The sequence below is a fragment of the Helianthus annuus genome, chromosome 8 (assembly GCF_002127325.2).
Source record: "Helianthus annuus cultivar XRQ/B chromosome 8, HanXRQr2.0-SUNRISE, whole genome shotgun sequence".
In the NCBI taxonomy this organism is placed as follows: domain Eukaryota; kingdom Viridiplantae; phylum Streptophyta; class Magnoliopsida; order Asterales; family Asteraceae; genus Helianthus; species Helianthus annuus.
In genome coordinates, this window is record NC_035440.2 from 104,622,558 (window position 1) to 104,650,533 (window position 27,976).

The following is a 27,976-nucleotide window of genomic DNA, read 5'->3' on the forward strand; positions in this document are numbered from 1 at the left end:
CAATGATTATGGCCCATAGGCACTACATCACTAATGGATGTTTTAATAAATGATCACCTTTATTGGTGGTTTAACCCATGATTTATAAATCATTAATTTCGGCTTTGGAACCCTTAGAAGGATTCTTATACATGAATGACGCGTGCGATTTTTAACGAATCACATCTGCCATGAGCGTTAACATGATTACAGAGGTTAACAGGGAATCTGAATCTTTTAATTAGGCCTTACCATCTTGGCCGGGTCTAAAAGACACCTGGCTAGGTTTCACTCTTAAGATTCTTTATTTAGGCAGATTAAATTAAAAGGAATGATTTTGATTCATTTCGTATATAATAACAAAAATGCAATTTATAATATAACATCCCATAACTTCAAATACGATTACACGCTGCCCTAAACGGGACTTTTTAAACAAGTACATACCTACATAGAGGTTAATAAAAGACAAGTCCACGCAGGGACCAATACAAGATAGATGTCCGCGCAGGGACTAAAAGATAAGTCCACGTAGGGTCTGAAATACGATAAATGTCCACGCAGGGACTTATTTAAAATAGGCATTACATTAGAACATATATAAACTAATGGTCACGTTTCTTCTTCTTGCCCTTCAACAGGTTCGCTAGACCCTTAAGGAATCCCCTGTTGTTCTTTCGTTCTTCCTCGAAATCTTGTTCCACCCGACTTAATCGGTGGAGGATCTCTTCTTGCTCAGGAGGAGAGAAACGTGGTTGTGGCGCCGGTTGCGGAACTAGAGGTCTAGGAGGTGCTGGATACACGTGAGCTGAGTAGTCCGGTATCCCCATGTTTCCAAAAGCTCCGTCGGGATAGCGGGCATTATACCTAGCCACTATCACATATGGGTCGCGATCATAGTTGTAATTGTAATGTGCGTGCGACGATGGTTCGAATGGGTTGTATGCCGTTGGACCCGTGTACGCAGGTATTGGGTGGTCATACCCAAATGGTGGCGAAGATGGTGCAACTGGTGCGGAGTTTGCCTCCTGTACTGGACTTGAAGGTCCTTCTTCAGGTACTGACGGAAAGTGACTCGCACTCGAGTGGCGAGGGGTGCTGAAATGAAATTCTCCTCCTCGGGTAGACATTCGTGCTCCTGATCTTCTATGCCTTTGCGGATCTGGAATTACTGGTTGAACCGGTGGCGGTGGTGGTGGCGTAACTGCCACAAACCGCGAATCCTCAGAAGGATCCTGTTGTTGCTGTTGATCATGAGGCGAGTAATTATGTGAAGGTGTAAAGTACCAATTACATTGGTCAAACCTCGCCTGGTAGCTATCGGGACCTTGATAGGGCGTGCCATGGAAGGATGACCCATCCGAGATCTCGATAGGATGTGTGGGCGTACCACGAGCAGGTTCTATGGGGTCTGTGTCTTCATCCATATGGTCTTCGGAGAAGTGATCCTGTGGTCCTAACGGGACAAAGCCTGCAGGTTCCTGAATGTAATCCGCTGGGTTAAACTGGCCTATGAAGAAAGGTGATGGATCGCCGTAAGAATGGTGCGAGGCAGATCGCTGCGAAGCAGATCGCTGTAGAGGTAAAAAGGATGGTTGAGGGTTATTGGGATTATTTTCCGAATCTGGTCCAAACGAATGACGGTAAGAGGGTGTTGAGCTATGCGAGGTAGAATGTCTCGCAGGTTCAAAAAGGTTTCTTCGCTCTATGGTTCTTCACTCCTTGTACTGGAAGGAGCTCGCGTGTTCGAAGGTCCAGCTTTGTGATCATTGTGAGTAATGATCGTTCCTCTGCCTCTTCCTCCTCTTCCTCGTCTGATTGCAGGTGGCATATTTCCTGCTTTCAAAACTTTAAATAACAATAACCATAAAAAGACAAACTTGGAATAACAATTCGAATTTGTCCTAAGTTCTTGTCTAGACTCAAGTATGTGCAATTGTGTAACTGAGATTAAACACAAAGGTTAGTGTTTAATTCACTCAGTGTTGGATCTGATACCAACCTGTCACACCCCGATTTCCACGTGTCTCACCGGTGGGCCCGGTGGGGGATTACCGTGACGTAGTTGGCAACAATATAGTCAAACCACACAATTATATGAATGCACAGCGGAAGCATAAAAATAAATATATTTCAACCTTTACCGTAATATCAAAGTATCACTGTTTGTTGAAATAATATCCACAGGGGATCAAAATAATACATAAAAACATTGTTCAACAGACAAGGCATCAAAAGCTTGCGAGACTCTTTAAGACGCTAAGGAGCTATAGCCAGCCGATTTCGTTTAGTACCTGCATTTAATCTTTTTGGGAAAATACGTCAGTTTACACTGGTAAATACATTCAACCGACACTTTTGTAAAATGTTTATTAAAATTGATTTGAATGCACAAGGCACAAACTCTTTTATAACTTGGGATAATTTATAATTAAATCTTGTAAAGAATTACATGTTTGCTATGCGTTCGGTCGCCCGGGTCGTGCCGGTTAAAGTTTAATAGCACACCACATAGCGTAAAACCAAGGTGGGTAAACCAACGGCTACACCTTTAATTAATATAGACACAATGCCGGGTGTACGCCTACACCCGGATGTCGAGGTCGTGGCCATTTCGTAAAATGATGCCAAGGATATCCGGGACATGGTCATTAAGCCCCCAAAGGCGTTAAGCCAACAAAACAAGTTTTTAAACGGGTCACATTGATAATACCCAACTACAATGAGTTGGGGTTAATTGCCCGACCAAGCGGCATTTTAGATACCGTAACCCAAGCCCGTATAACGGAAAATAAGTTAGAAGTATTTACCTTTGCAAGTATAATCCTTAATCAAAATAATTTGCAGATATCTTTGACTGGTCTCCTAATCTGGAACGAAGGTTTTAAAATAACCTATTAGAATCCTAACGGGTCTTTATATTTGCCGTAGCTTAGACTGGTCGGTTTCAAAGGATAGTTACGGTGTAATCGCGTGAAAGGCGAAAATCGTGAATGAAGTGTGATTTTGACCCAACAAGTTTGAAGACCTATTTTATATGGGTATAATAATCATACTCTGGATTTTGGGGTCGAAACAATATGGTTTGACCCGTATCGGCTAATTTATGTAAACTAGTTACATAAGCCGAACCGTGCGCGCAAAAAGGCGCAACGGGTAACCGTAAGAGTCCTACACTTGTTTCCTAAGTCAAAATGCCTTAAAGAGGTCGTGGTATCAGTAGGATACCTCCCGTGATGCCCGTAACGAGTTTAAGTTCATTATACGCACCGTAGGGGTTTTTCGGTCATTTTAAAGACTTTTTAAAAGGGCTTTCCGAGTTCTACAAGAAATCTGAGTTTCCGGAACAGTTTATAAAGTCCAAAATACTTTATTTATTATTTAAAATCAGTAGCAACTGGAATCGGGTCAAAAGACCTTATAGAACTCAAGTTATGGCCGAAAAGGGTATATTCGGTATTTACCGAAACGTTGCCATAACCGCAGGTTATGAGCAGGTTAAAAATTTATTAAAAATCTTCAAAAATCCCAAAATATTATTTCACATCAGTGAGTAAAAGGTTTGGCGTCGAAATCCGGGTTTAGATAGGCGTTATGCTAATGGCGCTATTAAATTACTAAAGTTCCGTAATTTGTGCTATTTAGCATAACTCTTATTCTGAACCTCGGATTGACATGAAATTTTAGGGACATATTTAGAAATCAGTAACTAAGGTTATGATTCTTTCACATGTCCGAAATTCTCGTTTTAATTTAAAAAGGGCGTTATGGTCAACTTTTAAGCAATTAACGGAAACGCGTGAAAGACTCGGACAAACAACGAACCGGTCACAGAGGGTTATACCATCATGTAACCTGGTCCTAAGAGAGTCCTAAGGCATATCTAAATCGAACTTTAACGGATCAGAACTGAAGTCAAAGCAAAAGTCAAACTTTTGCGACATTCGGCTCCGAACCGGGTCAAGACGATAAATGGCCGGATCAAACAAGCTTAGACTTGTTAATATACTTGTTATCATGTTTTATGAGTGTTTAAACAGGTTACATATCATCTACTGATGTGCTAAAAGTGGTTCAATTAAATTAACTAAATTAAACCCTAAACTAGACTCTCTAAGCTTTAAATTTATAAAACTAAGACTCTCTAAACCCTAAACCACACGACCGGCAAGTGTACCGATCGATGCAGTATAGCCTAAGGAAGTCCGAGTATCGAACCCAAGAGACTCTACTAATTACGCTAACGACTCTATCTAGACTTAGACTGACACGACTTAACTAATTGTTTATTTGATGGGGGGGGGGGTTTCTAAATATCCTAAAAATATAATTAAAATTATACTAACTAGACGCGAACTCGAACGAAGGTTTTGACCAGAGATGATGAAGACTACCTAGGCTAGACGCAAGCTAAACTCAGAATGGATCTCTATTCGATGATTTTGTGGTGTGGAACCGGGATCTTTGAATGCTAAACCTATTAAGACGCCACTAAGCCCCTCAAACACTCTCAAGGCGATTCTTATGGCACTACCTAGGCTGTTACGCTCACCGGTTTTCTAGATTTCTTTTCCGTCCCCTAGTTTCTTGAAAGTGCCTATGTAAGACGCTCTACTTTGCCGCGCGAACGTCTAAAGCAACTACGGGTTTTAATCTTGGTTTAATAGACAATGGAATGTTAAGTCCTTATAACTAAACCGAGACCTATTAATATCCTCGAGCCTTTCAGCGACGAGTCTAGCAGCACACTTGATTTTATTAAATTACCGAATATTGTTTCTAAGGTTACTTACTCGATTTTCACCCTAAAGGATTAATGATCTATTACGTGATAAAGACCGTCACCTAAATCAAGAACCCTAGCACAACCCTATTATGTGATAAAGACCGTCACCAAGAATCGAACGAAGCAATAAACAATAATCAAACAATCACAAGCATGCATACGCACCAAGTTAAATTCCCATAGCGTTTACAATACAAGAAAGATCCACAACCACGACAAAAATCAAATAAAAATCCAAACTTTATTATGCCATAGTCATTAGCCTAGGTAGTTAATGGTTTTTAGCCGGAAAACATAATCAAGAATGCAAATAAAGTCGTATTAAATTCTGAATTCATCATGTTACACATAAAAAACGAACAAAGAACGAAAGATTAGGATGGTAAAACCCGTGGTCTTCACTCCCGAACGCTTCTAAAGTGTACCCGAATGATTCCTTGCAATCCCAAAGCTTCAAAACCTTCAACAGCCTCTGATTTTCGCCTCAAGAACTCCAAATTTGTATCCACTGATGATGGTCGCGTCTGATCTTGATGTCTTCGTATTCGTCTGATGTTAGTTTGGTGTCGTTTTTTTAATAATCTGCGTAATTGCTCCCTCTTTATCTTGGCCGCCCCCTCTCAAATTATAATTGCCGTCCACTTGCTATGAATAATAGGGTTTGTTATAATAAATGTGTATAATTCAAAAGAGCCCAAAACCCACTAGCTTCAAGATTTCGTTGGCCTTTTAAAAGATGCTTTCTAAAATCTTGTCCACTGACTTGTATTGATATATATGATCCAAAAACCCCATATTCATGAAACAATGCTGGGCTTTTAACCTAATATATATTCGCTGCCTTTAATAAATAACATTGAGATAGCGGGTTCAGCCTACTCGAGAAAAATAGCGGCAATTTTACTTCGGTCACTGGCGACCTGCTGCCCAACTGGCTGGTCATTTCCATATTACTCGTTTTTGCTCCATTTGCACCAGGTCCTGCCAAAACACAAACTAATATAATATAATACTAAAACTAAATAAAACAAATAAAAACTATACAATAATTATACAATTTACACGGGACAAATATGCGTATTTTACCCTACATCATCTACATTACAGATTACGTGTAAAATCGCAAAATAGCTTTCTGTTGACTTTTTCTAAGCATGTTTGACTCGCCATTTGAACTAGTTAGAGTGGTGATCAGGGGGAACCCTTTTAGGGGTTTATTACCCACATAAATACCAACACATAACTATCTTTGATTCGACAAATCACTGGACAGTTCGTGATTTATCGCAAAGTCAATCGTTAATTACGACGGATTGACTTTTAAGCTAAAACTAAGCAAAAACTAAACCACAAATGGTTGAACAAACTTATAGAAGCTAGATGCACGATTATGGGTGTTAGGAGGATGCTTGGGTCCAGAAATGATCAGTAGTGCAAGAGAAGAGGTGTGAGGAACTTACTTGCACAATGTGGCCTTTTATAGCCATTTTGATCCATTGTGATCATGACAACAAGGCCTAAGATGGGTTCTAGATCACTTACATGTGTTCCCTGGTGCTAAAATATGATTAGGGGTCGCCCATATCTTTGGAAAGATCCTCCCATTAATGTTTTACCGTTTACAACAGCCAACAGCCAAGCTGCTGTCGCTGGGCGTTGCTTACGAACCGTATGGCTTGGTCCTTGCGGTCCGTAAGCCTATGGCAGAAAAACTTTTACCCCTTCACCCCCTTACGGTCCGTAAGGCTTGGCCCTTATGGTCCGTAAGCGATCATCAGTGGCAAAAAAAATTAACCTTTCATGCCTTGAACGGTCAACTTACATCATTGTGTTTTGGGTATGGGAAATGTCAGTATGAGGCCCTATTTAGCCCATGCTTGATCAGATTTTATAATGGGTCATGGGATTGCATAAAGATGGCTTTTGCATAATTAATTATTTGTGTTGCATTTTTCTTAAGACCCAATTTAACAATTTGGATGCTTTTGATTATTAATAATGACCCGATTTAGATCAAGTGCTTATAATTTGCTTGGGGTCTCGGGATTTATAGTGTCGAAGTCGCTCAGAGGTACAAAATTAACATGTCAACATATTCGAAAATCCTACCGCATATCTTAATTTAATTCCGGGTTTATATTATTTTGCCGTATTTGACACGTGTCATTTATTTATTGAACACAAAATTTCGAGGTGTTACAGTTTACTTTTTCAAAACTTCAAAATTAGCAGAAATCAAATATTCTTCTTTGGAAAAACTTGCTCTAGCCCTAGTCCAAACGACTAGAAGGCTTCGAAGGTACTTTCGGTCACACCCGATACAAGTGGCCACTGACTAACCTATTAAGAATGTGCTTGAAAAATAAGAAAATTCCGGACGATTGGCCAAATGGGTTGTGAAAACTAGGTGAACACAAAATCAGTTATGTCCCGAGAAAAGCTGTCAAAGCCCAAGTCCCAACTGACTTTATCATAGAAGTCCCTAAAGAAGTCACAACGGAAGTCAATACAGCCTCCACTAAACCCTCCGACCCCCATACCTGGAAGCTCTTTACCGACGGAGCTTCCAGCATTGAAGGGTTAGGAGCAGGGCTAGTTCTAATTGATCCTAACAAATTGGAATTCATGTATGCCCTTCGTCTTGAATTTCAGACTACAAACAACGAAGCTGAGTATGAAGCATTGATTGCTGGTCTCAAGCTTGCAAAAAATATGGGTGTTAAAAGGCTTTAAGTCTTCACAGACTCGTTGCTTGTTTCAAACCAAGTAAGTGACAACTACATAGCCAAAGAAATGGGGGTTCAAAAACTTCAAGTCCTCACAAACTCTCTCGAGCCAAGACAATAACAGCTACATAGCAAAAGAACCCAACATGAATAAGTACCAAAAGAAATCAAAGTAATTGATGAACACATTTCAAACATGTGCCATCAAATAAATTCCAAGATCTCAAAACAAGAGAGCTGATGCACTAAGCAAGCTTGCATCTCTTACGTTTGCCCATCTCACCAAGAAGATACTAGTTGAGGTATTAAAAACCCCATCCATCCAAAAACACCAGGTTCAAGATATGATCACCGAAGAAGGGCCAAATTTGATGACTCCCATTGAAAAGTTCCCCAAAAATGGTGAATTACCTAACGACCAGATTGAGGCTGAAAGGGTTCGTATCAAGTCAAGGCAGTATGTGTTACAAGGAGATATCCTTTACAAAAAAAGATTACCTTGCACCACTACTATGATGCGTTGACCCAGACCAAAGCCAATATCTGATCAAAGAGGTTCATGAAGGGATATGTGGGGCTCATTGTGGCCCAAGATCGGTAGTGTCAAAGCTGATGAACCATGGATACTTTTGGCCTTCCATGCATCGAGATACCTTCGAACAACTGCGAAAATATGAAGCTTGTCGGTTACACGCTCCGGTACCCAAAAGCCCCAAACACGACCCCGTTCCCACCTCCTCGGCTTGGCCATTCCGCAAGCTGGGAACGGACATTATTGAACCATTCCCACCAGCCAAAGGAGGAGTCAAGTTCTTATTGCTAGCCGTGGACTATTTCACCAAGTGGCCAGAAGTAAAACCATTAGCAAAAATCTCAGGGAAACATGTCATTGATTTCGTTTAGGAAAACATAATCTATCGTTTTGGGCTCCCAGGGGTACTAGTCACGGATAACGGGAAGTAGTTTGCCAAGAGCCTTCTAGCTCCTGGTGTAAAGAGTTCAGAATAACTCAAGTATTCAGCTCGGTAGCTTACCCACAATCCAATTGCCAGGTTGTTAGGACAAACCGCAACATTGTTGAAGGGATTAAATCTCGATTGGGAAGATACGAGCCACAAGAAAACACCCTACAACCTAGTGTTTGGATCAGAGGCTGTAATCCTAGCTGAAATCGGAGTAACAACACAAAGAACATTCAACATCGACCTTGAGCCAAATAAGAAAAAGACGATGTTGAATTTGGAACTCCTCGAATAGGCTCGTGATTAAGCAGCCATACAAAAAGCAAGGTACAAGCAAAACATGGAATTGTATTACAATACACAGGTGAAGCATGAACGCTTCAAGCCTGGGGACCTTGTGCTTCGAAATAATGAGGCCTACAAGAAAGAAAGCCAAGGAAAGCTTGGCCCTAAGTAGGAAGGGCCATACACTATCCTTAAAGCCCACAAAGGGGGATCATACAAGCTGGCAGGTCCGCAAGACAAAAAGCTTCCCAGCCATTGGAATGGCGAAAACCTTAAAAGGTTCCATGTTTAACCAAAACGTGTTACAAATAGTTCCCAAAAGTTGTTCTATTCCCCTAGTAATCAAATTACTTTGAAATGAATGAACGATGAATCAAAATTTGTCTTTCTATCCTATAATCAGGTTGAGAACCTAGCAAGAAACTCCATGGCAAGGGCCATGTAAGGGGATGAGCTCCCAGGCCACATCGCTCAAAAGGTTCAAGGGTTGAATGGACCTATATAAGGGGTGAGTTCCTAAATCAATACAACTCCATGAGACTCGGAGAAATCTTAAAAATCATGTCTCATAGACGGGTTTGAACAGCCTACACCAAATGTTCCTTAAGCCCCAACATTGGATTACGAACCAAAAAGACTCTAAGTAAATGTCATACATAGGATAGAGGTTGTATCTTCTTGTTAAAAATATCCTAAGGCTAAGTGACTGCAGCACTGAACCCTTTAAGATATAAGTAACATAAGATGCACCGCCTAAAACAAAGACAACATGCAAAACCAATGAAAACGCAAGGGAATAAATAGAACAACATAGCAAGATAAGTTAAAGATAGCAAGGGCCATACTGGCCATCAAACATATAACATTGTCCACAAGTCTTCCAGGCTTTAACCACCAAGGGACCTAAACGGTTCCCTTAAAATAAACGGATGTTCAAACAAACAATCCATACCATTGTTCGACATGCTAAGAAAGCTATGAATTAAAGTTTCTTCTTCATTTGGCAGCATCAGAAATGATAGAATTTGCTGCATCATCCTTATTCGAAACCCCATCTTCTTGGGTGTTTTCAGCCTTCCTCATCAAGGCTCGAACCTTTTGAGCCCTCACTACCTTCAGAACACATTTCCTCGCTATCTCTAGAGCAAGGACGTTTCTTCGAGGGGGACTTCAGCACTTCGTTATAAACATCCTCATTAAGGTCCCGAGGTTTTAGCCCTTGCAAGACAGGCAAAGGTTTACCAAAACACTTGGAGACTTTACCCACATAAGGGTAAATCATATGCTCAATCTTCAAAACTGTTTCCTTGAAGACTTCGAAAGCTTTGGGTTGAAAAAGAGAAGACTTTTCCCGAGGCTCCCCAGTCTCACAAAGCTTTGTAACCAGCAAACAAACCTTGATGTCTCCCATGAGCAAGAAGCTCGGTGTACACATCACCCAAGACCTTTTTGAACTCGGGTGAATGGAGAAGATAGGTAACCACTTGCTGGAATCAATGCTCAATAAGTCATTTATTATCACTAGTTGCCTGGGAAAGTGAAGCCTTTAACCCTTCTTTCTCCTCTAATAAGGCTTTTTCTGAACCTCTAAGGCAGCCTTATCGACCCTGACTTGAACCTTGTCAGCCTCCAAGTGTTTTTCCAACTCAACCATATCAGTCTTGTGCGGGAAGAAAACTCCTCAAATCTTCAAACAGCAATGCTTTCTCCTTCTCAGCGTAGCCCTCAGCTTCTTTCAAAGCAACCATTGAAGTTTTCATCCCATCCCTATTCTTCGAAAAGACTTCATATTCTTGCATCCTTTTGCGAAATCGGGATACACCCTCTAGAAGCAAGGCAGCAAGGTTGCAAGCACCCATCATCATTTTCGAGATCATCAGGTCGTCGTCCATAGACGAGCAAGAACATCAAACAATAGGAGGAGCAAAATGGTTAAGAACATCCTCACAAACGGATGAAGACTTGAAGCTGTCACCAACTGTGACCCTCCAATCCAGCACATAAACCTCTTCTGGAATAACATTGGTGTAACCTTCACCACCCTTCTCAAAACCCTTCAAGCTCACAACCTTCTTACCCACTGCTTTACTCTCCTTACCAATCACCAAGGAAAACTCCTTGTCTATTTTTTTTTATTTTCCCTCAACCCCAACTTTCAAGTCGTCCTAAGCCTCTATGTGATCGCTTAGTTCCACTGGCTCAGAAGCCGATGGTAGGTCGGAAACCTTTATCAAACGACGGATTGAACGGCGAATAGAGAGTTTGGAAGCAGCAACCTTGGTAAAACCCTTGGCGTTTGGGATGTTCACGTAGCCTGAACCCTCGAACCTATGTTTAGTGTTCCTGGCAACAACATCTTCACCAGGCGTGGCCTCAGCATCACCAAACACAACATCAGAGGTACCATCACTCTTGATAAAGCAAAACACATACCCTGATCATCCCTCATGAGCACAGGGTCACGATCTGGCTTGTCTGTAACACTCGTCTTATTTATTCTATTGTTTAATCATAAAATACAGAATTTTTAAATCAAATGCATAATTAGCAAAAAATTAATTAATAAGTTAAGATGTACATCATCATAGTGTTTAACATAACCAACTAGCTGTTTAAAACATTTGACAATCAGCAGTGTTTACAAAACAGACATTGTTTAAGACAAGACTAGGTTAGCACGGAAGCTACAAAATTTGGTTCGGTTCTTGATTTCATGCTTGATCGGCATCCGAAATGAAATGAGCATAACCTGAGGTCAAAACCACATCAAAAGTTAGTTTTGACAATGTTAAAACGAGCCTAGACAAGCCCCAATAACAAATACATAACAAGAATATAAAAATTCTGATTTTAGATCTGTCGCGCCACGCGCCAGACTCAATCAACACCTTCGCGTGATGCGGGCGGCCCTGCGTGTCGCGCCAGAACTATGTGACCCCGTCGCGTGGCATGGGAGAGTACGTTTTCCAGCAGGTCCAATTTCTAGACCTGCATATTTGCCCAGCTCCAAATTTTCTAAAAATCCAAACTTTAAACTAGCATAACTTTTTATTTACATATCCGTTTAAGCCAATTCTTTTTCCTATATGTCCGTATTAAAATTACGGATCTAACCATGTGAACTTCACCTTATGAAACCCGGATTATGAACGTATGGTCCACCAAATCCTTGTTTCGATTATTCGACCCATTAGCTATATGTGCAAATTGTTTGCCAACCCATTCATTGGCATTCTAATCTTATTTACCCATTCCCCGGGCTTGGAAATTCAGGCGTATCCATACTATTACCTGGCTTTACGCTCATATTCGAATTTCATGCTTAATTTCTACAAATTAAAGCATTGCCACTTTATGCAATTCATGCAACTAGTTTCTACCATTCGACCCGATAACACGGATTCATAGACTTAGCTTAGCTTAACCATTCTTTGCTAAATTGCTATCTAGCACTAGCGCAATAATAAGCTTTCGAGTTTTTATACACAAGATCGATATAAGGACATAGTTTTGACCCGTTTGGTTGACAAGTGAAAATCCTCACTTTATGTCAAGCCAAACTATTTCTAACCAATATTTTGACCCGTTTGAGTGTCGAATGGACTTCGCCACTTCAATGACACTTCAAACGCTTATACTACGATATGACACCATTAAAAGCTAAAAAAAACAAATGTATATTCATAATGTAACGAGACCAAAGTCACGTACCTTTCAAGCACCCCTTTCAAGCGTGTATCCCCTCCGGCTTGTCCACTTCACGATCCGGACTCCTTGCCTAAAAGAGTTAAATTCACAATGTTTTTAGAACCCTTTTTATGCACTTTAACGCATAATTTTTCATAACAATCAAACATGCGCTTTCATCCAAATTTAACACTTAATTCCTCACTTAGGCATTTTAACGAACACCTAACGGGTATAATTTTTACATAACTAGAATCAAGTTCATAACTTATTATTTTCGCCAATTATAATTGCATATTAGATTTTCATAATGTCAAGCATGCATATATTCACCAAAATCATCATTTAGAAGTCAAGTAATACTACTTTTAACAATCAAATCCTTGAGTTCATCTTATTTTGTAAAACCCATTTAACCTATGTATGGGTTATCATAAGTTTCACAATTCTAAGCATGATTCTTTTAAAATATCAACTGGAATTCAGTCTTAAACTTGTTTCATTACAAGTTTCATCTAAACATCATATAATATAGCTCAATTTTGATTTTCACAATTAACCTAGAATTTAAGATGAATCAAAACATCAAGATTTTGCATACCTTATGATCCCTTCAACTAGGTGATCACTAATTTGTGCTTGAAAATCGATTTGGACTTGATTAAGACCTTCAATTTGATCAATTTAGTAAGAGCTAGGGTTTGGTGAGGAGCTCTTGTTCGCCCCCTGTGTTTTTGATCGACCAGACATACCTAAGTTTGTGTTTGGTGTGGTTTATTTTTGTTTAAATCTTTCAAGTTTCCAACTTTACAACTTAGGTCTCTCAACTATTGTTTTATTTATAATTTTGGAGTTTCCATCCATTTATTTGGTATCACAAGACCCGTATCTAACTGGGTTATCTAATCCTAGTAAGTTTGTTCTTGTTTATTTAATGCTTTATAATTCTAATATAAAGTTTTATATTTCTGGGGTGTTACAAGTCCACCACCTTAAAGAAGGTTTCGTCCCTGAAACCAAAGTACGTACCGAATAAAGTAGGGTAGAGTCGCTGCATCTCTTCTTCGGACTCACATGTGGTAACCGAACCCTTTCCGTGTTCCCATTTGACCTTTACTTGATTAATCACTTTGTTCCTCAAGCTTTTCACTTTACGATCTAGAATCGCAATCGGCTTCACCGCGTAGTTAAGACTATTATCCACTTCAATGTCATCATGATGGACGTAAGCTGTTTCGTCGGCTAGACATTTCCGGAGATGTGATATGTGGAATGTGCTATGTATCCCACTCAACTCCTCGGGCAGTTCGAGACGGTTTGCTACCTTACCAACCCGTTCGATAATCCTAAATAGCCCAATAAACCTTAGGCTTAACTTTCCCTTTTTTCTAAACCGAATAATCCCCTTCCACGGAGATACCTTTAACATAACTTTGTCACCGACTTGAAACTCTATTGGTCTTCTTCTTTTGTCTGCATACGATTTTTGTCGATCCTGAGCCACTTTCAAATGGGCTCAGACCAAATCAATCTTCTCGTTCGTGATTCGGACTACATCTTTATGTGCAAGCTCTCGCGGACCAACCTCATCCCAACACACGGGGGTTCGGCATTTTCTACCGTATAGCATCTCATACGGAGCCATACCGATGCTTGCATGGTAACTGTTATCATATAAGAATTCGACCAATGGTAGATAAACATCCCAACTTCCCCCGAAGTCGATAATACATGCCCGTAACATATCTTCCAACGTTTGTATTGTTCTTTCGCCCTGTCCATCCATTTGTGGATGATATGCCATGCTAATGAACAATTTAGCCCCCATTCGCTTTTTGAATTCGCGCCAAAAGTTCGAAGTAAACCGAGTATCCCTGTCGGACACAATGGATATCGGTACTCTGTGGCGTGCCACTATTTCGTTGGTATACACCTCTGACATCTTTTCGGACGTATAAGTCTCACGAATCGGAATGAAGTGAGCACTTTTTGTCAATCTATCCATAACTACCCATATAGCATCGAATCCACGGTTGGTTCTGGGCAGTTTGATCAACAAATCCATTGTGATTTGTTCCCATTTTCAAACTGGGATATCCAACGGTTGTAATTTACCGTATAGTTTTTGGTGCTCTGCTTTGACTTGTAAACAGGTCAAGCACTTCTCTACATACTTTACGACATCTCTTTTCATTCCGGACCACCAATAGTTTTGCTTTAAATCATTATACATCTTGATTGCTCCCGGATGGATAGAATAACGGGATTTATAGGTTTCGTCAAGTAGGAGTGCCTTGACTCCACACGAATTTGGAACCCATATTCTCCCGAAATGAGTCTTTAACCCTTGGTTACCATCCGCCAATTCTTTCAATTGGCCAATTATTCTTTCCTTCTTCACATTTTCCTCCTTCATTGCTTCAACTTGAGATTTCCGGATTAGTTCAAGTAAACCCGATGTTACAATTAGTTGAATTGATCGTACTCGAATGGGTGTACAATCTACCTTTCGGCTCAATGCATCCGCCACCACTTTAGCTTTCCCCGGGTGGTAATGTGTATCACAATCGAAATCTTAGACAGTTTCTAACCACCACCTCTGCCTCATGTTTAATTCCTTCTGATCGAAGAAATATTTCAAACTTTTATGGTCGGTAAAGATAGTGCATTTTACCCCATACAAATAATGCCTCCATATCTTTAAGGCAAATACCACTGCCACCAACTCGAGGTCGTGTGTAAGATAATTCTTTTCATGAGTCTTTAGTTGTATCGAGGCATAGGCTATAAACTTGCCCCGTTGCATCAGAACACACCCAAGACCCGAATGCGACGCATCCGAGTAAACTACCATATCATCAACTCCATCCGGCAGTGTCAATACCGGAGCATGGGTCAATTTTTCCTTAAGCGTTTGGAACGCCTTATCTTGATCTTTGCCCCAAATAAACGTTTCGTCCTTACGAGTTAGTTTGGTCAACGGTGTAGCAATCTTGAAGAAATCTTGTATGAATCTCCTATAATATCCCGCAAGTCCCAAAAAGCTTCTGATTTCCGAAGGATTCTTCGGTGGATTCCATCTCGCCACTTCTTCTATTTTTTACGGGTCTACCAACACCCCGTTCGCACTAATAATGTGCCCGAGAAATTGCACTTCTCGTAACCAGAAAGCAAATTTTGAGAATTTTGCGTATAATTTCTCGCTTCTGAGCGTCTCCAACACTTCACGTAAATGACTTGCATGTTCTGCTTCATTCTTTGAATATATCAAAATGTCGTCGATGAATACTATCACCGACTTGTCCAACATCGGCTTGCAAACCCGGTTCATGAGGTCCATGAAAGCCGCGGGTGCATGGTTAATCCGAAGGACATCATGAGGAATTCGTAATGTCCGTACCGTGTACGGAAGGCCGTCTTTGGTACATCCTCCTCCATAACTTTCAACTGATGATACCCCGATCTAAGATCAATCTTGGAGAACCAACTTGCACCTTGCAATTGGTCAAATAGGTCATCAATTCTTGGGAGCGGATATCGATTTTTCACTGTGAGTTTATTTAACTCTCGGTTATCGATACACATGCGCATGCTCCCATCCTTCTTCTTCACAAATAGCACCGGTGCGCCCCACGGGGACACACTTGGCCTAATAAACCCCTTGTCGAGCAGGTCTTGGACTTGAGACATCAATTCTTGTAGCTCTGATGGCGCGAGCCGATACGGCTCCTTGGCCACAGGTTTCACGCCCGGAATCAATTCAATTCCGAACTCCACCTTCCGTTCAGGCGGTATTCCCGGTAAATCTTCCGGAAATACATCAGCATATTCACGTACCACTGGTACGTCTTCAATCTTTGGCGATCCTTTGTCTGGTTCGTTTACGTATATCATAAAAGCTCTACATCCACGCCTCATAAGTTTGTGAGCTTTTAGCATTGAGCACATAACGGGATTACCCCCTTTTCGCCATAAATAGTAACGTGTTTTTCACTTGGAGATGTTAATTTTATCTCCTTGCGGAAACAAACGACCTTCGCGTGATGTCGGGATAACCAATCCATCCCGACCACTACTTGGAATTCTCCCATCGACATTGGAATCAAATCTATTGAGTATTCTTCACCGTCGATACTCATCTTACAATTTTGACACACGTCACATACAATAAAACTTTTGTTGTCACCTATTTCTACTTCTAAAGGCATAGGTAATTTTGTCAGTCCGAATGAAGGATGTCGAATAAATCCATGTGAAATAAAGGATTTATTCGCACCCGTGTCAATATAACACATGTGCGGTAATTGAATTTATGGCAAATATACCTAAGACCACATCGGGTTCCACCTTCGCCTCGGCTGCGGTTAACTGGAAGGATCTGGCTTTTGCTTTTGGAGTCTCTGTATGTGAATCCTTGCCATCCTTTTTCCCGACTAGCTCCGGGCATTCCGATTTCTTGTGACCCAGTTGGTAGCATTTATAACACACCGACACTTTCCCGGGGAATAATGCAGCTGTGTGCCCTGTCTTTCCACATATGGGACATGGCTTATCTTTGAATCGGCACTCGCCCTTGTGCCCTTTCCCGCAAACCTTACAGCTTGGCGACCCGCCTTTCCCATCCTGTTTCTTAGAAGACTCAGTTGTATGCGCCTTTTTCGTAGGGCTTGGATTAACAACTTGTGCCCTTCTTTCACCTCTCTCTATTTGCTTCTTCAGCTCTATCTCCCTTTCCCGAGCAGTGTTAATGATTTCGGTGAGAGTCTCGTACTTCGAGGGAGTCATAAACTCCCGATATTCTGCACTTAGCATATTATAGTAATAATACACTTTCTATTCTTCGGATGTCAACAACTCATCACAAAATCTCAGTTGTCGAGAAAGATCCCCGTGATCTTATCGATAGATTCACCTTTCTGCCTAAGCTGAATGAATTCCTCTTTGATTCGATTAATAACCGCCTTGGGACTGTAGTGTTTAAGGAATGGTACCTTAAACTCGTCCCAGGTCATTGCCCTAGCCGCTTCGCTTCCGATTTCCTTTTTCTTGTTATCCCACCAATCCTTTGCTTGACCTCTAAGCTGACCCATACCATAAGCTATGAAGTCGTTCGTGTCGCAGTGGGTTCTCTCAAACACCCCCTCAATATCGCTTAACCATCGTTGGCATATTATCGGATCCACCTCTCCATTGTAAAACAGTGGTTTACATGCCATAAATTCCTTGTATGAGCAGCCCTCGCGCTCTCCCGATTTCTCTTTAGCTATGTTGGTGCTATCTTCCAACTTCTTGATTCTTTCATCAACTACCGATAGTACTGTGTTTTGGATCTTATCAATAAAACCGGATAAACTATTTTCGATTTCCTTTCCTACTTCCTCGGCAATCACTTCCTTCATTTGCTCGGTGACTATCGGCACTGCATTATCGTCACCTTCGTCCATCATATTTAAAACTGAAATGTTTATACCAACCGTTAAACATTTCATCTATAACATATGATTTATTTACTTCGGTTTAGCCAAGTTCATAACTTTCTTTAAGCGTTCTTATTTAGTGCACTTTCCGGGTTTGAGTGTGTTAACACGCTCTTCCCGTGCACGTTAATTCATACTTCCCTTTCTTCATTTAATAAGTTTACTAAAACAATTAACTCTTACCGGATGTTTGATCAAGCTTGAACCGAACACACCTTGTTAATAACCTTGAGCTCTGATTACCAACTTGTAACACTCGTCTTATTTATTCCATTGTTTAATCATAAAATACGGACTTTTTAAATCAAATGCGTAATTAGCAAAAACTTAATTAATAAGTTAAGATGTACATCATCATAGTGTTTAACATAACCAACTAGCTATTGAAAACATTTGACAATCAGCAGTGTTTACAAAACAGACATTGTTTAAGACAAGACTAGGTTAGCGCGGAAGCTACAAAATTTGGTGTTCGGTTCTTGATTTCATGCTTGATCGGCATCCGAAATGAAATGAGCATCACCTGAGGTCAAAACCACATCAAAAGTTAGTTTTGAAAATGTTAAAACGAGCCTAGACAAGCCCCAATAACAAATACATAACAAAAATATAAGAATTCTGATTTTAGGTCTGTCGCGCCACGCGCCAGATTCAATCAACACTTTCGCGTGCCGCGGGCGGCCCCGCGTGTCGCGCCAGAACTGTTTCTGGACCTGCATATTTGCCCAGCTCCGAATTTTTTAAAAATCCAAACTTTAAACTAGCATAACTTTTTATTTACATATTCGTTTTAGCCGATTCTTTTTCCTACATATCCATATTAAAATTACGGATCTAACCATGTGAACTTCACCTTACGAAACCCGGATTATGAACGTATGGTCCACCAAATCCTTGTTTCGATTATTCGACCCATTAGCTATATGTGCAAATTGTTTGCCAATCCATTATTTGGCATTCTAATCTTATTTACCCATTCCCCGGGCTTGGAAATTCAGGCGTATCCATACTATTACATGGCTTTACGCTCATATTCGAATTTCATGCTTAATTTCTACAAATTTAAGCATTGCCACTTTATGCAATTCATGCAACTAGTTTCTACCATTCGACCCGATAACACGGATTCATAGACTTAACTTAGCATAACCATTCTTTGCTAAATTGCTATCTAGAACTAGCGCAATAATAAGCTTTCGAGTTTTTATACACAAGATCGATATAAGGACATAGTTTTGACCCGTTTGGTTGACAAGTGGAAATCCTCACTTTATGTCAAGCCAAACTATTTCTAACCAATATTTTGACCCGTTTGAGTGTCGAATGGACTTCGCCACTTCAATGACACTCCAAACGCTTATACTACGATATCACACCATTAACAAGCTAAATAAACAAATGTATATTCATACTGTAACGGGACCAAAGTCACGTACCTTTCAAGCACCCCTTTCAAGCAAGTATCCCCTCCGGCTTGTCCACTTGACGATCCGGACTCCTTGCCTAAAAGAGTTCAATTCACAATGTTTTTAAACCTTTTTTATGCACTTTAACGCATAATTTTTCATAACAATCAAACATGCGCTTTCATCCAAATTTAACACTTAATTCCTCACTTAGGCATTTTAACGAACACCTAACGGGTATAATTTTTACATAACTAGAATCAAGTTCATAACTTGTTATTTTCACCAATTATAACTGCATATTAGATTTTCATAATGTCAAGCATGCATATATTCACCTAAATCATCATATAGAAGTCAAGTAATACTACTTTTAACATTCAAATCCTTGAGTTCATCTTATTTTGTAAAACCCATTTAACCTATGTATGGGTTATCATAAGTTTCACAATTCTTAGCATGATTCTTGTAAAATATCAACTGGAATTCAGTCTTAAACTTGTTTTCATTACAAGTTTCATCTAAACATCATATAATAGAGCTCAATTTCGATTTTCACAATTAACCTAGAATTTAAGATGAATCAAAACATCAAGATTTTGCATACCTTATGATCCCTTCAACTAGGTGATCACTCATTTGTGCTTGAAAATCGATTTGTACTTGATTAAGACCTTCAATTTGATCAATTTAGTAAGAGCTAGGGTTTGGTGAGGAGCTCTTGTTCGCCCCCTGCGTTTTTTATCGACCAGACACACCTAAGTTTGTGTTTGGTGTGGTTTATTTTTGTTTTAATCTTTCAAGTTTCCAACTTTACAACTTAGGTCCCTCAACTATTGTTTTATTTATAATTTAGGAGTTTCCATCCATTTATTTGGTATCACAAGACCCGTATCTAACTGGGTTATCTAATCCTAGTTAGTTTGTTCTTGTTTATTTAATGCTTTATAATTCTAATATAAAGTTTTATATTTTCGGGTTGTTATATTGTCCCACAAGGTGCTCACACCCATCAATACTAAAAGGTGTTCAGGAAAGGGACGAAGCCTCGAAGGACATTTCCTAAATGGCTTTTAACAACAAACTATCTAGTTCATACTCAAATGGCTCAAGCTTATTTAAAACAGCATCAGGGTGCCTCCAAACAAGCTTGAAGGGAACAATGGACTCAGAAATCCAGAAAAATCAGTCCTTCCAAGAACCAAAGGTAGTAACCATTGAGGAAATCAAATAAACATCAACTGGGGATGTCTCAAACGTGGATCGTCGTTCTTGGTCAACCGGAAGAAACATCGGAACAACAACGATGGCCATACCCTATCACAAAACCTCAAAGTGTAAAGTCCCATCAAGACCTTGAGGACACAACTGACCAAGAGACACACGATAATACTCTAAAGTATTCAGAAAAAGACCGAAAACGAATGACACAAGTTGGAAAACTCGAAATGGCAGCAATAAAGAGCAATCATACCAGCGGGACACTGATCGATCGATTTATCTAGAACCCGGAGCCACCGGATTAAACTTTAGATCGATCCCCCATTATTTACAAAAAGCCTCAACTTCCTCTCTAGTGAGACAAGAATAACTCACATACAGATCTTTGCTAGCACCCAGGAGAGCCGATCGAAAGAAAAAAGAAAGTGAAGTCTAGGTAGTTATTATTACGCAAAAGGCAAAAAACTGCCATCCATCACATTAACTGTTATTTCAAAATTCAAATCCAAAAAACTTAGATGCTTGATAACCTTTCAAGCCTTGAAGCCTTTAAGCAATAAAAATCGTGTACAAAAGTCAGAAGAATTTGAGCTTACACCCCAAATACCTCTGACTTGGGGGGCTGATGACGGGGGTAGCTCAAACCTTAATAAACTGATTAGAGACACAACAGCTTAAAAGGTTAAAAGGTTCAGAAATCGTCAGCTGCCGTGAACAGTAAAAAGGACAAGTCAGGGCCTTGTCACATCACCCTTTGCGTGTGAAACCTCCTGCCCAGCCCCAACCAGAACATGTGGGAGAGCACACCCTTTTGTCCGCAGGTCCAAACCCTTCAACCCCGAAAAGGATAAGTCCCTCACTGCAAGCCAGGTTCACTAGTAAAAGGTTTCTCCTTTTAGAAACCTCTTCCACTATAAAATGCAGGCCATGATAGACATGCAGACCACTCCAGAATCAGTAGGAATCATCCTAACTCTCTGATTCTTCCTCTCCATCTCGAGAACTAGCTTCATGCTTGCTTCTCTTCTTCTTCTCCCATGAAAGCTTGCTTCTTACAAGTTCTCTTCTTCACACTAAATAATTAATCTTCTCCAACAATTGCTTTCTAGGCTGATTTCTAATCAGTTCGGGATCTAAGGAGAATAACAACAATACTAGTGAAACTCTCTCCACGTCTTGCAAACGTGGGGGGACCCCACGACCTGCGTTAGGCTAACCGAAACCTTGAACCCTTTTGCCCCGAGGATATCACTGTAGGCCTTGGTCTTGTATTTGTTGTAGCAACAGTGTTGAACCAGTAAGAGGTCTGAGTCATTAAGAGTCGTATAATGTTTAATCGTTCGAAGGCAAATGTCTAATCAATTCAGATAAGAGGTCTTAACCATTCAGACTCAGTATAATGTTTAACAAATGTCTAAATTCAGACATCTGCTCACGAAACAAACAGTCTGAACCATTAAGTAATGAACCACTAAGATGTATGAACCATTAAGAGCCCATTAAGAGTTGAAACAACCAACCCCTCAATATAATATTTAACCATTTCGAGGCAAATGTCTAACATATGCTCGTGAAACAAACAGTCTGAGCCATTAAGTGTTGAACTAGTAAGAAATCTGAACAATTAAATATCCATTAAGAGCTGAAACAAACAACCCCTTAGACTTAAAAAAATTAGCTGATGCTTAGTGAATGCATACAACATTATGTACCCGTTTGTTCTTAAACACTATGCTAAAAAAAGGTGAAAAACAAGTGTTTATATTGCTCTTGTACATGCATAAGCATCACGCCAATCTCATCGCCATAGCTAGAAGTAACGGAGCTTGACCAAAAGTTTCAGTTTGGGGGGGGGGGGGGAGTCATGAGACCCAATTTATGTATTATATAAATATTTAGGCAAATAATTGGGGGAGTGATCCTTTATAATATTAAAATTTTTAGACGAAAAATCAGAATTTTTATACTTCTAATCGAAACATTGGGGCACCCCCTGATAGCAAGTAGTAACACCACCATGTGCTCTCTTCCTCCTAGCTCTCTTCCTCCTAAACACCATCATATCAAAGAACCTTCCTCAATCACACACACCTACTATTGACACCCTCATCCTCACTCTTCTTCACTGATTTATGAGTTAAGGTTTCAATTTAGGTTAAGATGTGTGCTTGGATACGATTTTGATTTAACATATGATATTAGTTTGGATGTGCATATGGCTTAAGTTTTCTACTTGGCGAGTGTTGGTTATTTTGACGTCTAAAATCTAGACATACCACATTGATATTTTTAAAAGGTTTTTATTTTGATAATTCATTGTTAGAATCATTATGAACCTTCCTCACTCACACACACACGCACACTACTCTCATCCTCATCCCCCCTTGCATCAATGAACTTTCCTCAATGATACACACCATCATCCACATTCTCGCCCTCCCTTTTCTTCATTGATTTACAGGTTAAGGTTTCAATTCAGGTTAAGATGTGTGTTAGGTCTACAATTAGATTTAACTTATGTGACATTTTCTGTTTGACGAGTGATGGTTTATTCGGATGTCTAAAAATTAGACATACTAGATGGATATTTTTGAAAAATGTTTTTTTCTTCTGAGGATGTCTTGTTAGAATCACTATGACCCCCCCCCCCCCCCCCCCCCCCCAATTAACACCATTGCATCATCATTAACATCCTCATCCTTCGTCTTCTATACACAATTTTGAGTTAAGGTTTCAATTTAGGTTAAGATGTTTGTTAGTATTACACTTTTGATCAAGCTTACATAAATGGTTATAATGTGCACATGGTACACGTTTTCTGCTTGATGAGTGTCGGTAATTTTGAGATAATTGCGACATATAATTAGATAAAAAAGTTAAAAGCATTAATATGAGAATGTGCTATCCATAATGAGATAATTGCGACATATAATTAGATAAAAAGTTTAAGTGGGTCATGTTTATATCTTTTTCCCTTAAAAGTTGATTGACGATTAGTAATGACTTTCTATAAAAATACACAAGGGCCAATACACATTAAAAGTGCTTTCACGTGAAACCAAATCTTATAATTATAAAAATCATAATGGTTTAGAAAAGGACGTGTCATTCAAAGCTTTCACTAATTAAAAGTTAGTTTGCTTGCATAGACTTCTGAATATGAGATAAAGGTAGCTCGCTCAAACATACAAAATATAAGGTAGCTCAATACTTAGTCCACCTTTGATAATCAATAGTTTGATAGAGCGTTACTTAAGACTTGTAAAACTAATTAACTTGTTAGTTTAGACTTTAGTAGCAAAAATATATCAAACCATCAAAACTTAAAAAAAAAACGAGTCAACTTATATAGCCATGAGCTGACTTGAGTTAAGTTGCCCGCTCGAATTTGACATGTTAATTTGACTAAGCTCAGCTTGAGTCGAAGTTGATAATGACTCCACTAAAAATTGATGATAACATATACCAAGAGGTGAGCATTAGTCTATTAGTTTGGTTAAAAGGTTAAAACCAAACCTATAACCCATGTTAAGGTTGAATTTTCAAAATCAATCGGTTTTAAATATAAACACTTTAGTTAATATGGTTATTGGAAAAGATGATTAAGTTAATATGGTAACCATCTATTAACACAAAACGTTTCTCATATATAAACATACCTAAACAAGACAAAAAAAATATTAACGTTGGTTCAACAATAACATCTGTAGAATCCGCTTTATTCCTACATTCATACACATATAACCATAACCGAACCAACAAAATCGATTATCAAAGAGAACTTATAACCAAACCAATGAACCACCGGTTTCTCAATCCCAATTATCCACTCATGAAGATCAAAAATCATAAATGCTTAATTTCCATTACCTACCATTGTATTTGTATACAAAGAAAATACAAGTCACCAAAAACAACACACATCAAAACAAAAGCCTCAATGTTCAACTTCACACACAAACACATACACACTCACTCACCAGATTATAAATTATAAATAAACAATACAAAAACATCATTTCCACCCACCAAAACCTATATTCAAATCTCATTATGCAACCATAATGAAACATAAATATAACTTCTTCAAGTGTAAACATAAACATGTAATAAACACAAGATGTAACAAGTGTGACACATTTAACACGTTACACCACTAACCACCCAAACCATAACATCAAACCCAAAACACCCAATGGGAAACCCTTGATTTGCGGCGCGCCGCTACCATCTGCTTCCTGATCGGCTACCGCGCCATCCGGCGAATCCGCCGGAGACTCCGACGACGCCGGCGCCGGAGTAGACTTATGCTTCTTCTTCTTGGAAGCCTTCGGCGAGTCCGCCACCGGAGCATCGGCCTCCGGCGCCGGTGCCGGCGCCGGAGAAAGTGCATTTTTAAAAAGCTCCTCCGGTAGTAATACCTTATTGATTGTGAATATTATTAACGGTTGTTGATCGATTAATGTTCCTACGATCTTCGCTGTAACTAACTTTGTTTTAATCGTTACATCTTGACCGTCGTTTTGCACGGTGAAATCGTACTTTTCAGCACCGTCGGTTGCTAGCGTGTTCATCAGGCCATTGCTCGATTTCAACATCGACATCGACTGATACACCGGCACACCGTGGTACTCCAGTAACGACTGTTTTCCGGCGACGGTTAGGTTTTTAAACTTCGGTGCAAATCCTTTAAACGCATCATCTAACGGACAAAAAACCGATAATCCGCCATCGATGTTGTCAGCATACGTCTTCATAGCGTCAGATGCAAGCAACGCTTCAGCGAAGTTTCTACATCCGTGTGCTGACATCAGCGAGGTGATATTCACCTCAGCAGGCTCCGGCACCGGAGCCTCCGCCTCCACCGACGGTAACGTACTGCTAATCTGGATAACCGAAATGTTGTACGGAACTTCCTGTAACGATTTAACGAACGTCGCATCGGTTTTACCGGAGTTTTCGCTACCGAAACCGACTTTGCCGCCTCTCAGATCTGTAATGTTGACGAATCCGGCGGATCCGGTGGCGGTGCCGGTGGCTTGGAACATTGTGGCGGCTAACGCCGTGCCGTTGGTGATCTGGTGGAGCTTTTTGGCGCCAAAGTAGTCGAGGAGGACGTGAAGTGAGAGGACGTTCTTCATAGCGTAGATCGAGAGGTGTTTGGATAACAGATCTGCCATACCGGCGTTGTCTACGGCGCAAACGGTGATTGTTTGACGGTTATTGATGTCATCGGCGAGGTGTGTTAGGGTTAGGTAGTGGTTGAAGGTTGAGAAATCCGGGAACTTGTTGAGAATGCTGGTGATGTTGTGTGCATTGACGGTGGCGCTTGGGAGGAGGAAGAGGAGTGTTGAGATAAGCGCCGCCGTGAACGCCGCCGTGGAACGGAGCTGCATTGTGTTTTCCGGTGAGAGTGTGAGAGCGAGTGTGTGTGTGTAAAGGTTGGGGATGAGGGTTTAGAAGATATGTAGGTTAGGTAAATAATAGGGCTTTGAGTTTGTGTTAATTACGGTTGAGCCACTGGAGTGTTCCCAGCTGGTCCAGTTCATCAACGGTCTTCTTTCACCCGTTTTTTATTCAGAAAAAGTTGCACTTTGATCACTTGTAGTTTCTAAAGTGTTCATAATTAGCCCCCAAACAAATTTTATTGAAAATATTTTCATATCTTGTCAAGTAAGTGAATATGAATAAGAATAACCATAAACCTTTGGGTTGTTGACTTGTTTTAGTTTGTAGACATGTTCATGAGCTATTGAAATAATTTGAATTATTTAAACAAGTGAGAATTAAGCGGTCGGGTTTTGATGGTTTAAACGTTTAGTCTTCTATTCTCTTTTAAACTTTGAAAATTGGACTTGTCATGTGTGTGCATATATATTATTCACGAACCATGTTAGAAAATATAACGACACAAATATTTTTTTTTCTAAAATTTGGGTAAACCATCAACATGCTAAAACTAGAACATTAAACTACTTAATTTGTCAGATTGGTTTATCATTTTTTTAAAACTGTACTTAACGATTCGATCCAAACTTTTTGTTAATAGTGGACACCCTAAAACTGGACCATTATATATTTTTTTAGTTAAAACTAGAACATTAAACTACTTAATTTGTCAGATTGGTTTATCATGCTTGGTTTGTCGTTTTTCAAAACCGTTGTTAATAATTCAATATATTTTTTTAGTTAAAATCGTCTAACCAGACAGTGAAAACCCTAATTAATTGTATAGCAAATGTAACTTTTTTTTAAAGAAGCAAATGGAAATACTTACGTTAGACAAAACCAGGTTATCGACTCAAATTTTTTATAATTAATCCTTTATATTATTTCAATTTTTATAATTTTTTTGTTCCATAAATTTGCAGTTTTATAAGAAAAGTATGATTTGTAAAGGTTTAGGGGTGTTTTTGTAGTTCTTAGAAAGACGTGGGAAAAATATTGAAATTGGGGCTGACAGCTGTATATCCAATGGCATGTGTCCACGTAGGAAGACGATGTAATACGTTTGAACCAGATGCTTCCACCGACATATTATAACAAATTATTAATTACAATTATAAAGTATTATTATAATGATAGCTAACAACTTTTTAACTTTTTAAAATATATAATATATAATATATAGTTTAGGTTTCGGTACAAACAAGTCTTTAACATATCAATGAGTTTTAATATAAGAAGTGAAGAAAATAATTTTTTTTTAACTTTTTTCTATCTTGTGAAACACATATCTTTCAATACTAATAAACAAAAATCCTTTTTGGACACGTGTTATTCTTTGGTAATTTCTCACCCTTATTTTTTTATTTATCTCTTTTATTAAATAATAATAATGTTATTAAACATCAATTTAACTAAATCTATTTATCTCTTTTGTTTTCATAATCTGAAATTGATTCCTTTTTTAACTCTAAAGTTTAATCTTTGTCAAGTTAAGTCTAAAGTTTCAATCTTTGGTATTTTAACCCCTTTGATTTTTCACTTCTAATTCAAAAGTTTTCATCTTTTGCAATTTAACCCTTTAATTTTTTTTTTTTTTACTTTCAACCCAAAGCTTTTCATCTTTCGCAATTTAATCTCAACCCTTTTTTTTACTTTCAACTTTAGTCTCTTATATACTTTTCATCTTTCATAAGTTCTCCGTTTAACGGGTCGTTCTAAATTTCCGAGTTAACACGCCGCAACGTGCGTGTGAGGTTCAACGTTTTTTCATCTATTTTTTTCCTGTTTGACATGTCCGTCGCAGCACGTCTATTTTTCCCATTTGATAGGTCTGTCGCAACGTGCGAGTCAGAGATCGACTTAGTTATTTTTTTCTCGGTTTTACACATATACTCGTGGTCATGTGAGAAACATTTGCCTTTCATCTAACATGATATATAACTAATGAATCCCCCGCCGCATTGCGGCGGGTGGTAATTCTAGTTTTAATATTATTGTA

The 27,976-nt window shown here is 39.3% G+C and overlaps 1 protein-coding gene across 1 annotated transcript; it reads right to left on the reverse strand.

Moving 5' to 3' along the window:
• Positions 1 to 24,373: 24,373 nt before the first annotated feature.
• Positions 24,374 to 26,081, reverse strand: LOC110873585 (fasciclin-like arabinogalactan protein 1). The gene has a single exon (XM_022122532.2). It carries the CDS (start codon positions 25,923 to 25,925, stop codon positions 24,678 to 24,680), a length of 1,248 nt encoding a protein of 415 aa, XP_021978224.1. The 5' UTR covers positions 25,926 to 26,081; the 3' UTR covers positions 24,374 to 24,677.
• Positions 26,082 to 27,976: the final 1,895 nt, after the last annotated feature.

What these genes read in the sequence shown, in the direction of transcription:
- LOC110873585 (XM_022122532.2), bottom strand. Translation starts at nt 25,925, where the DNA reads ATGCAGCTCCGTTCCACGGCGGCGTTCACGGCGGCGCTTATCTCAACA.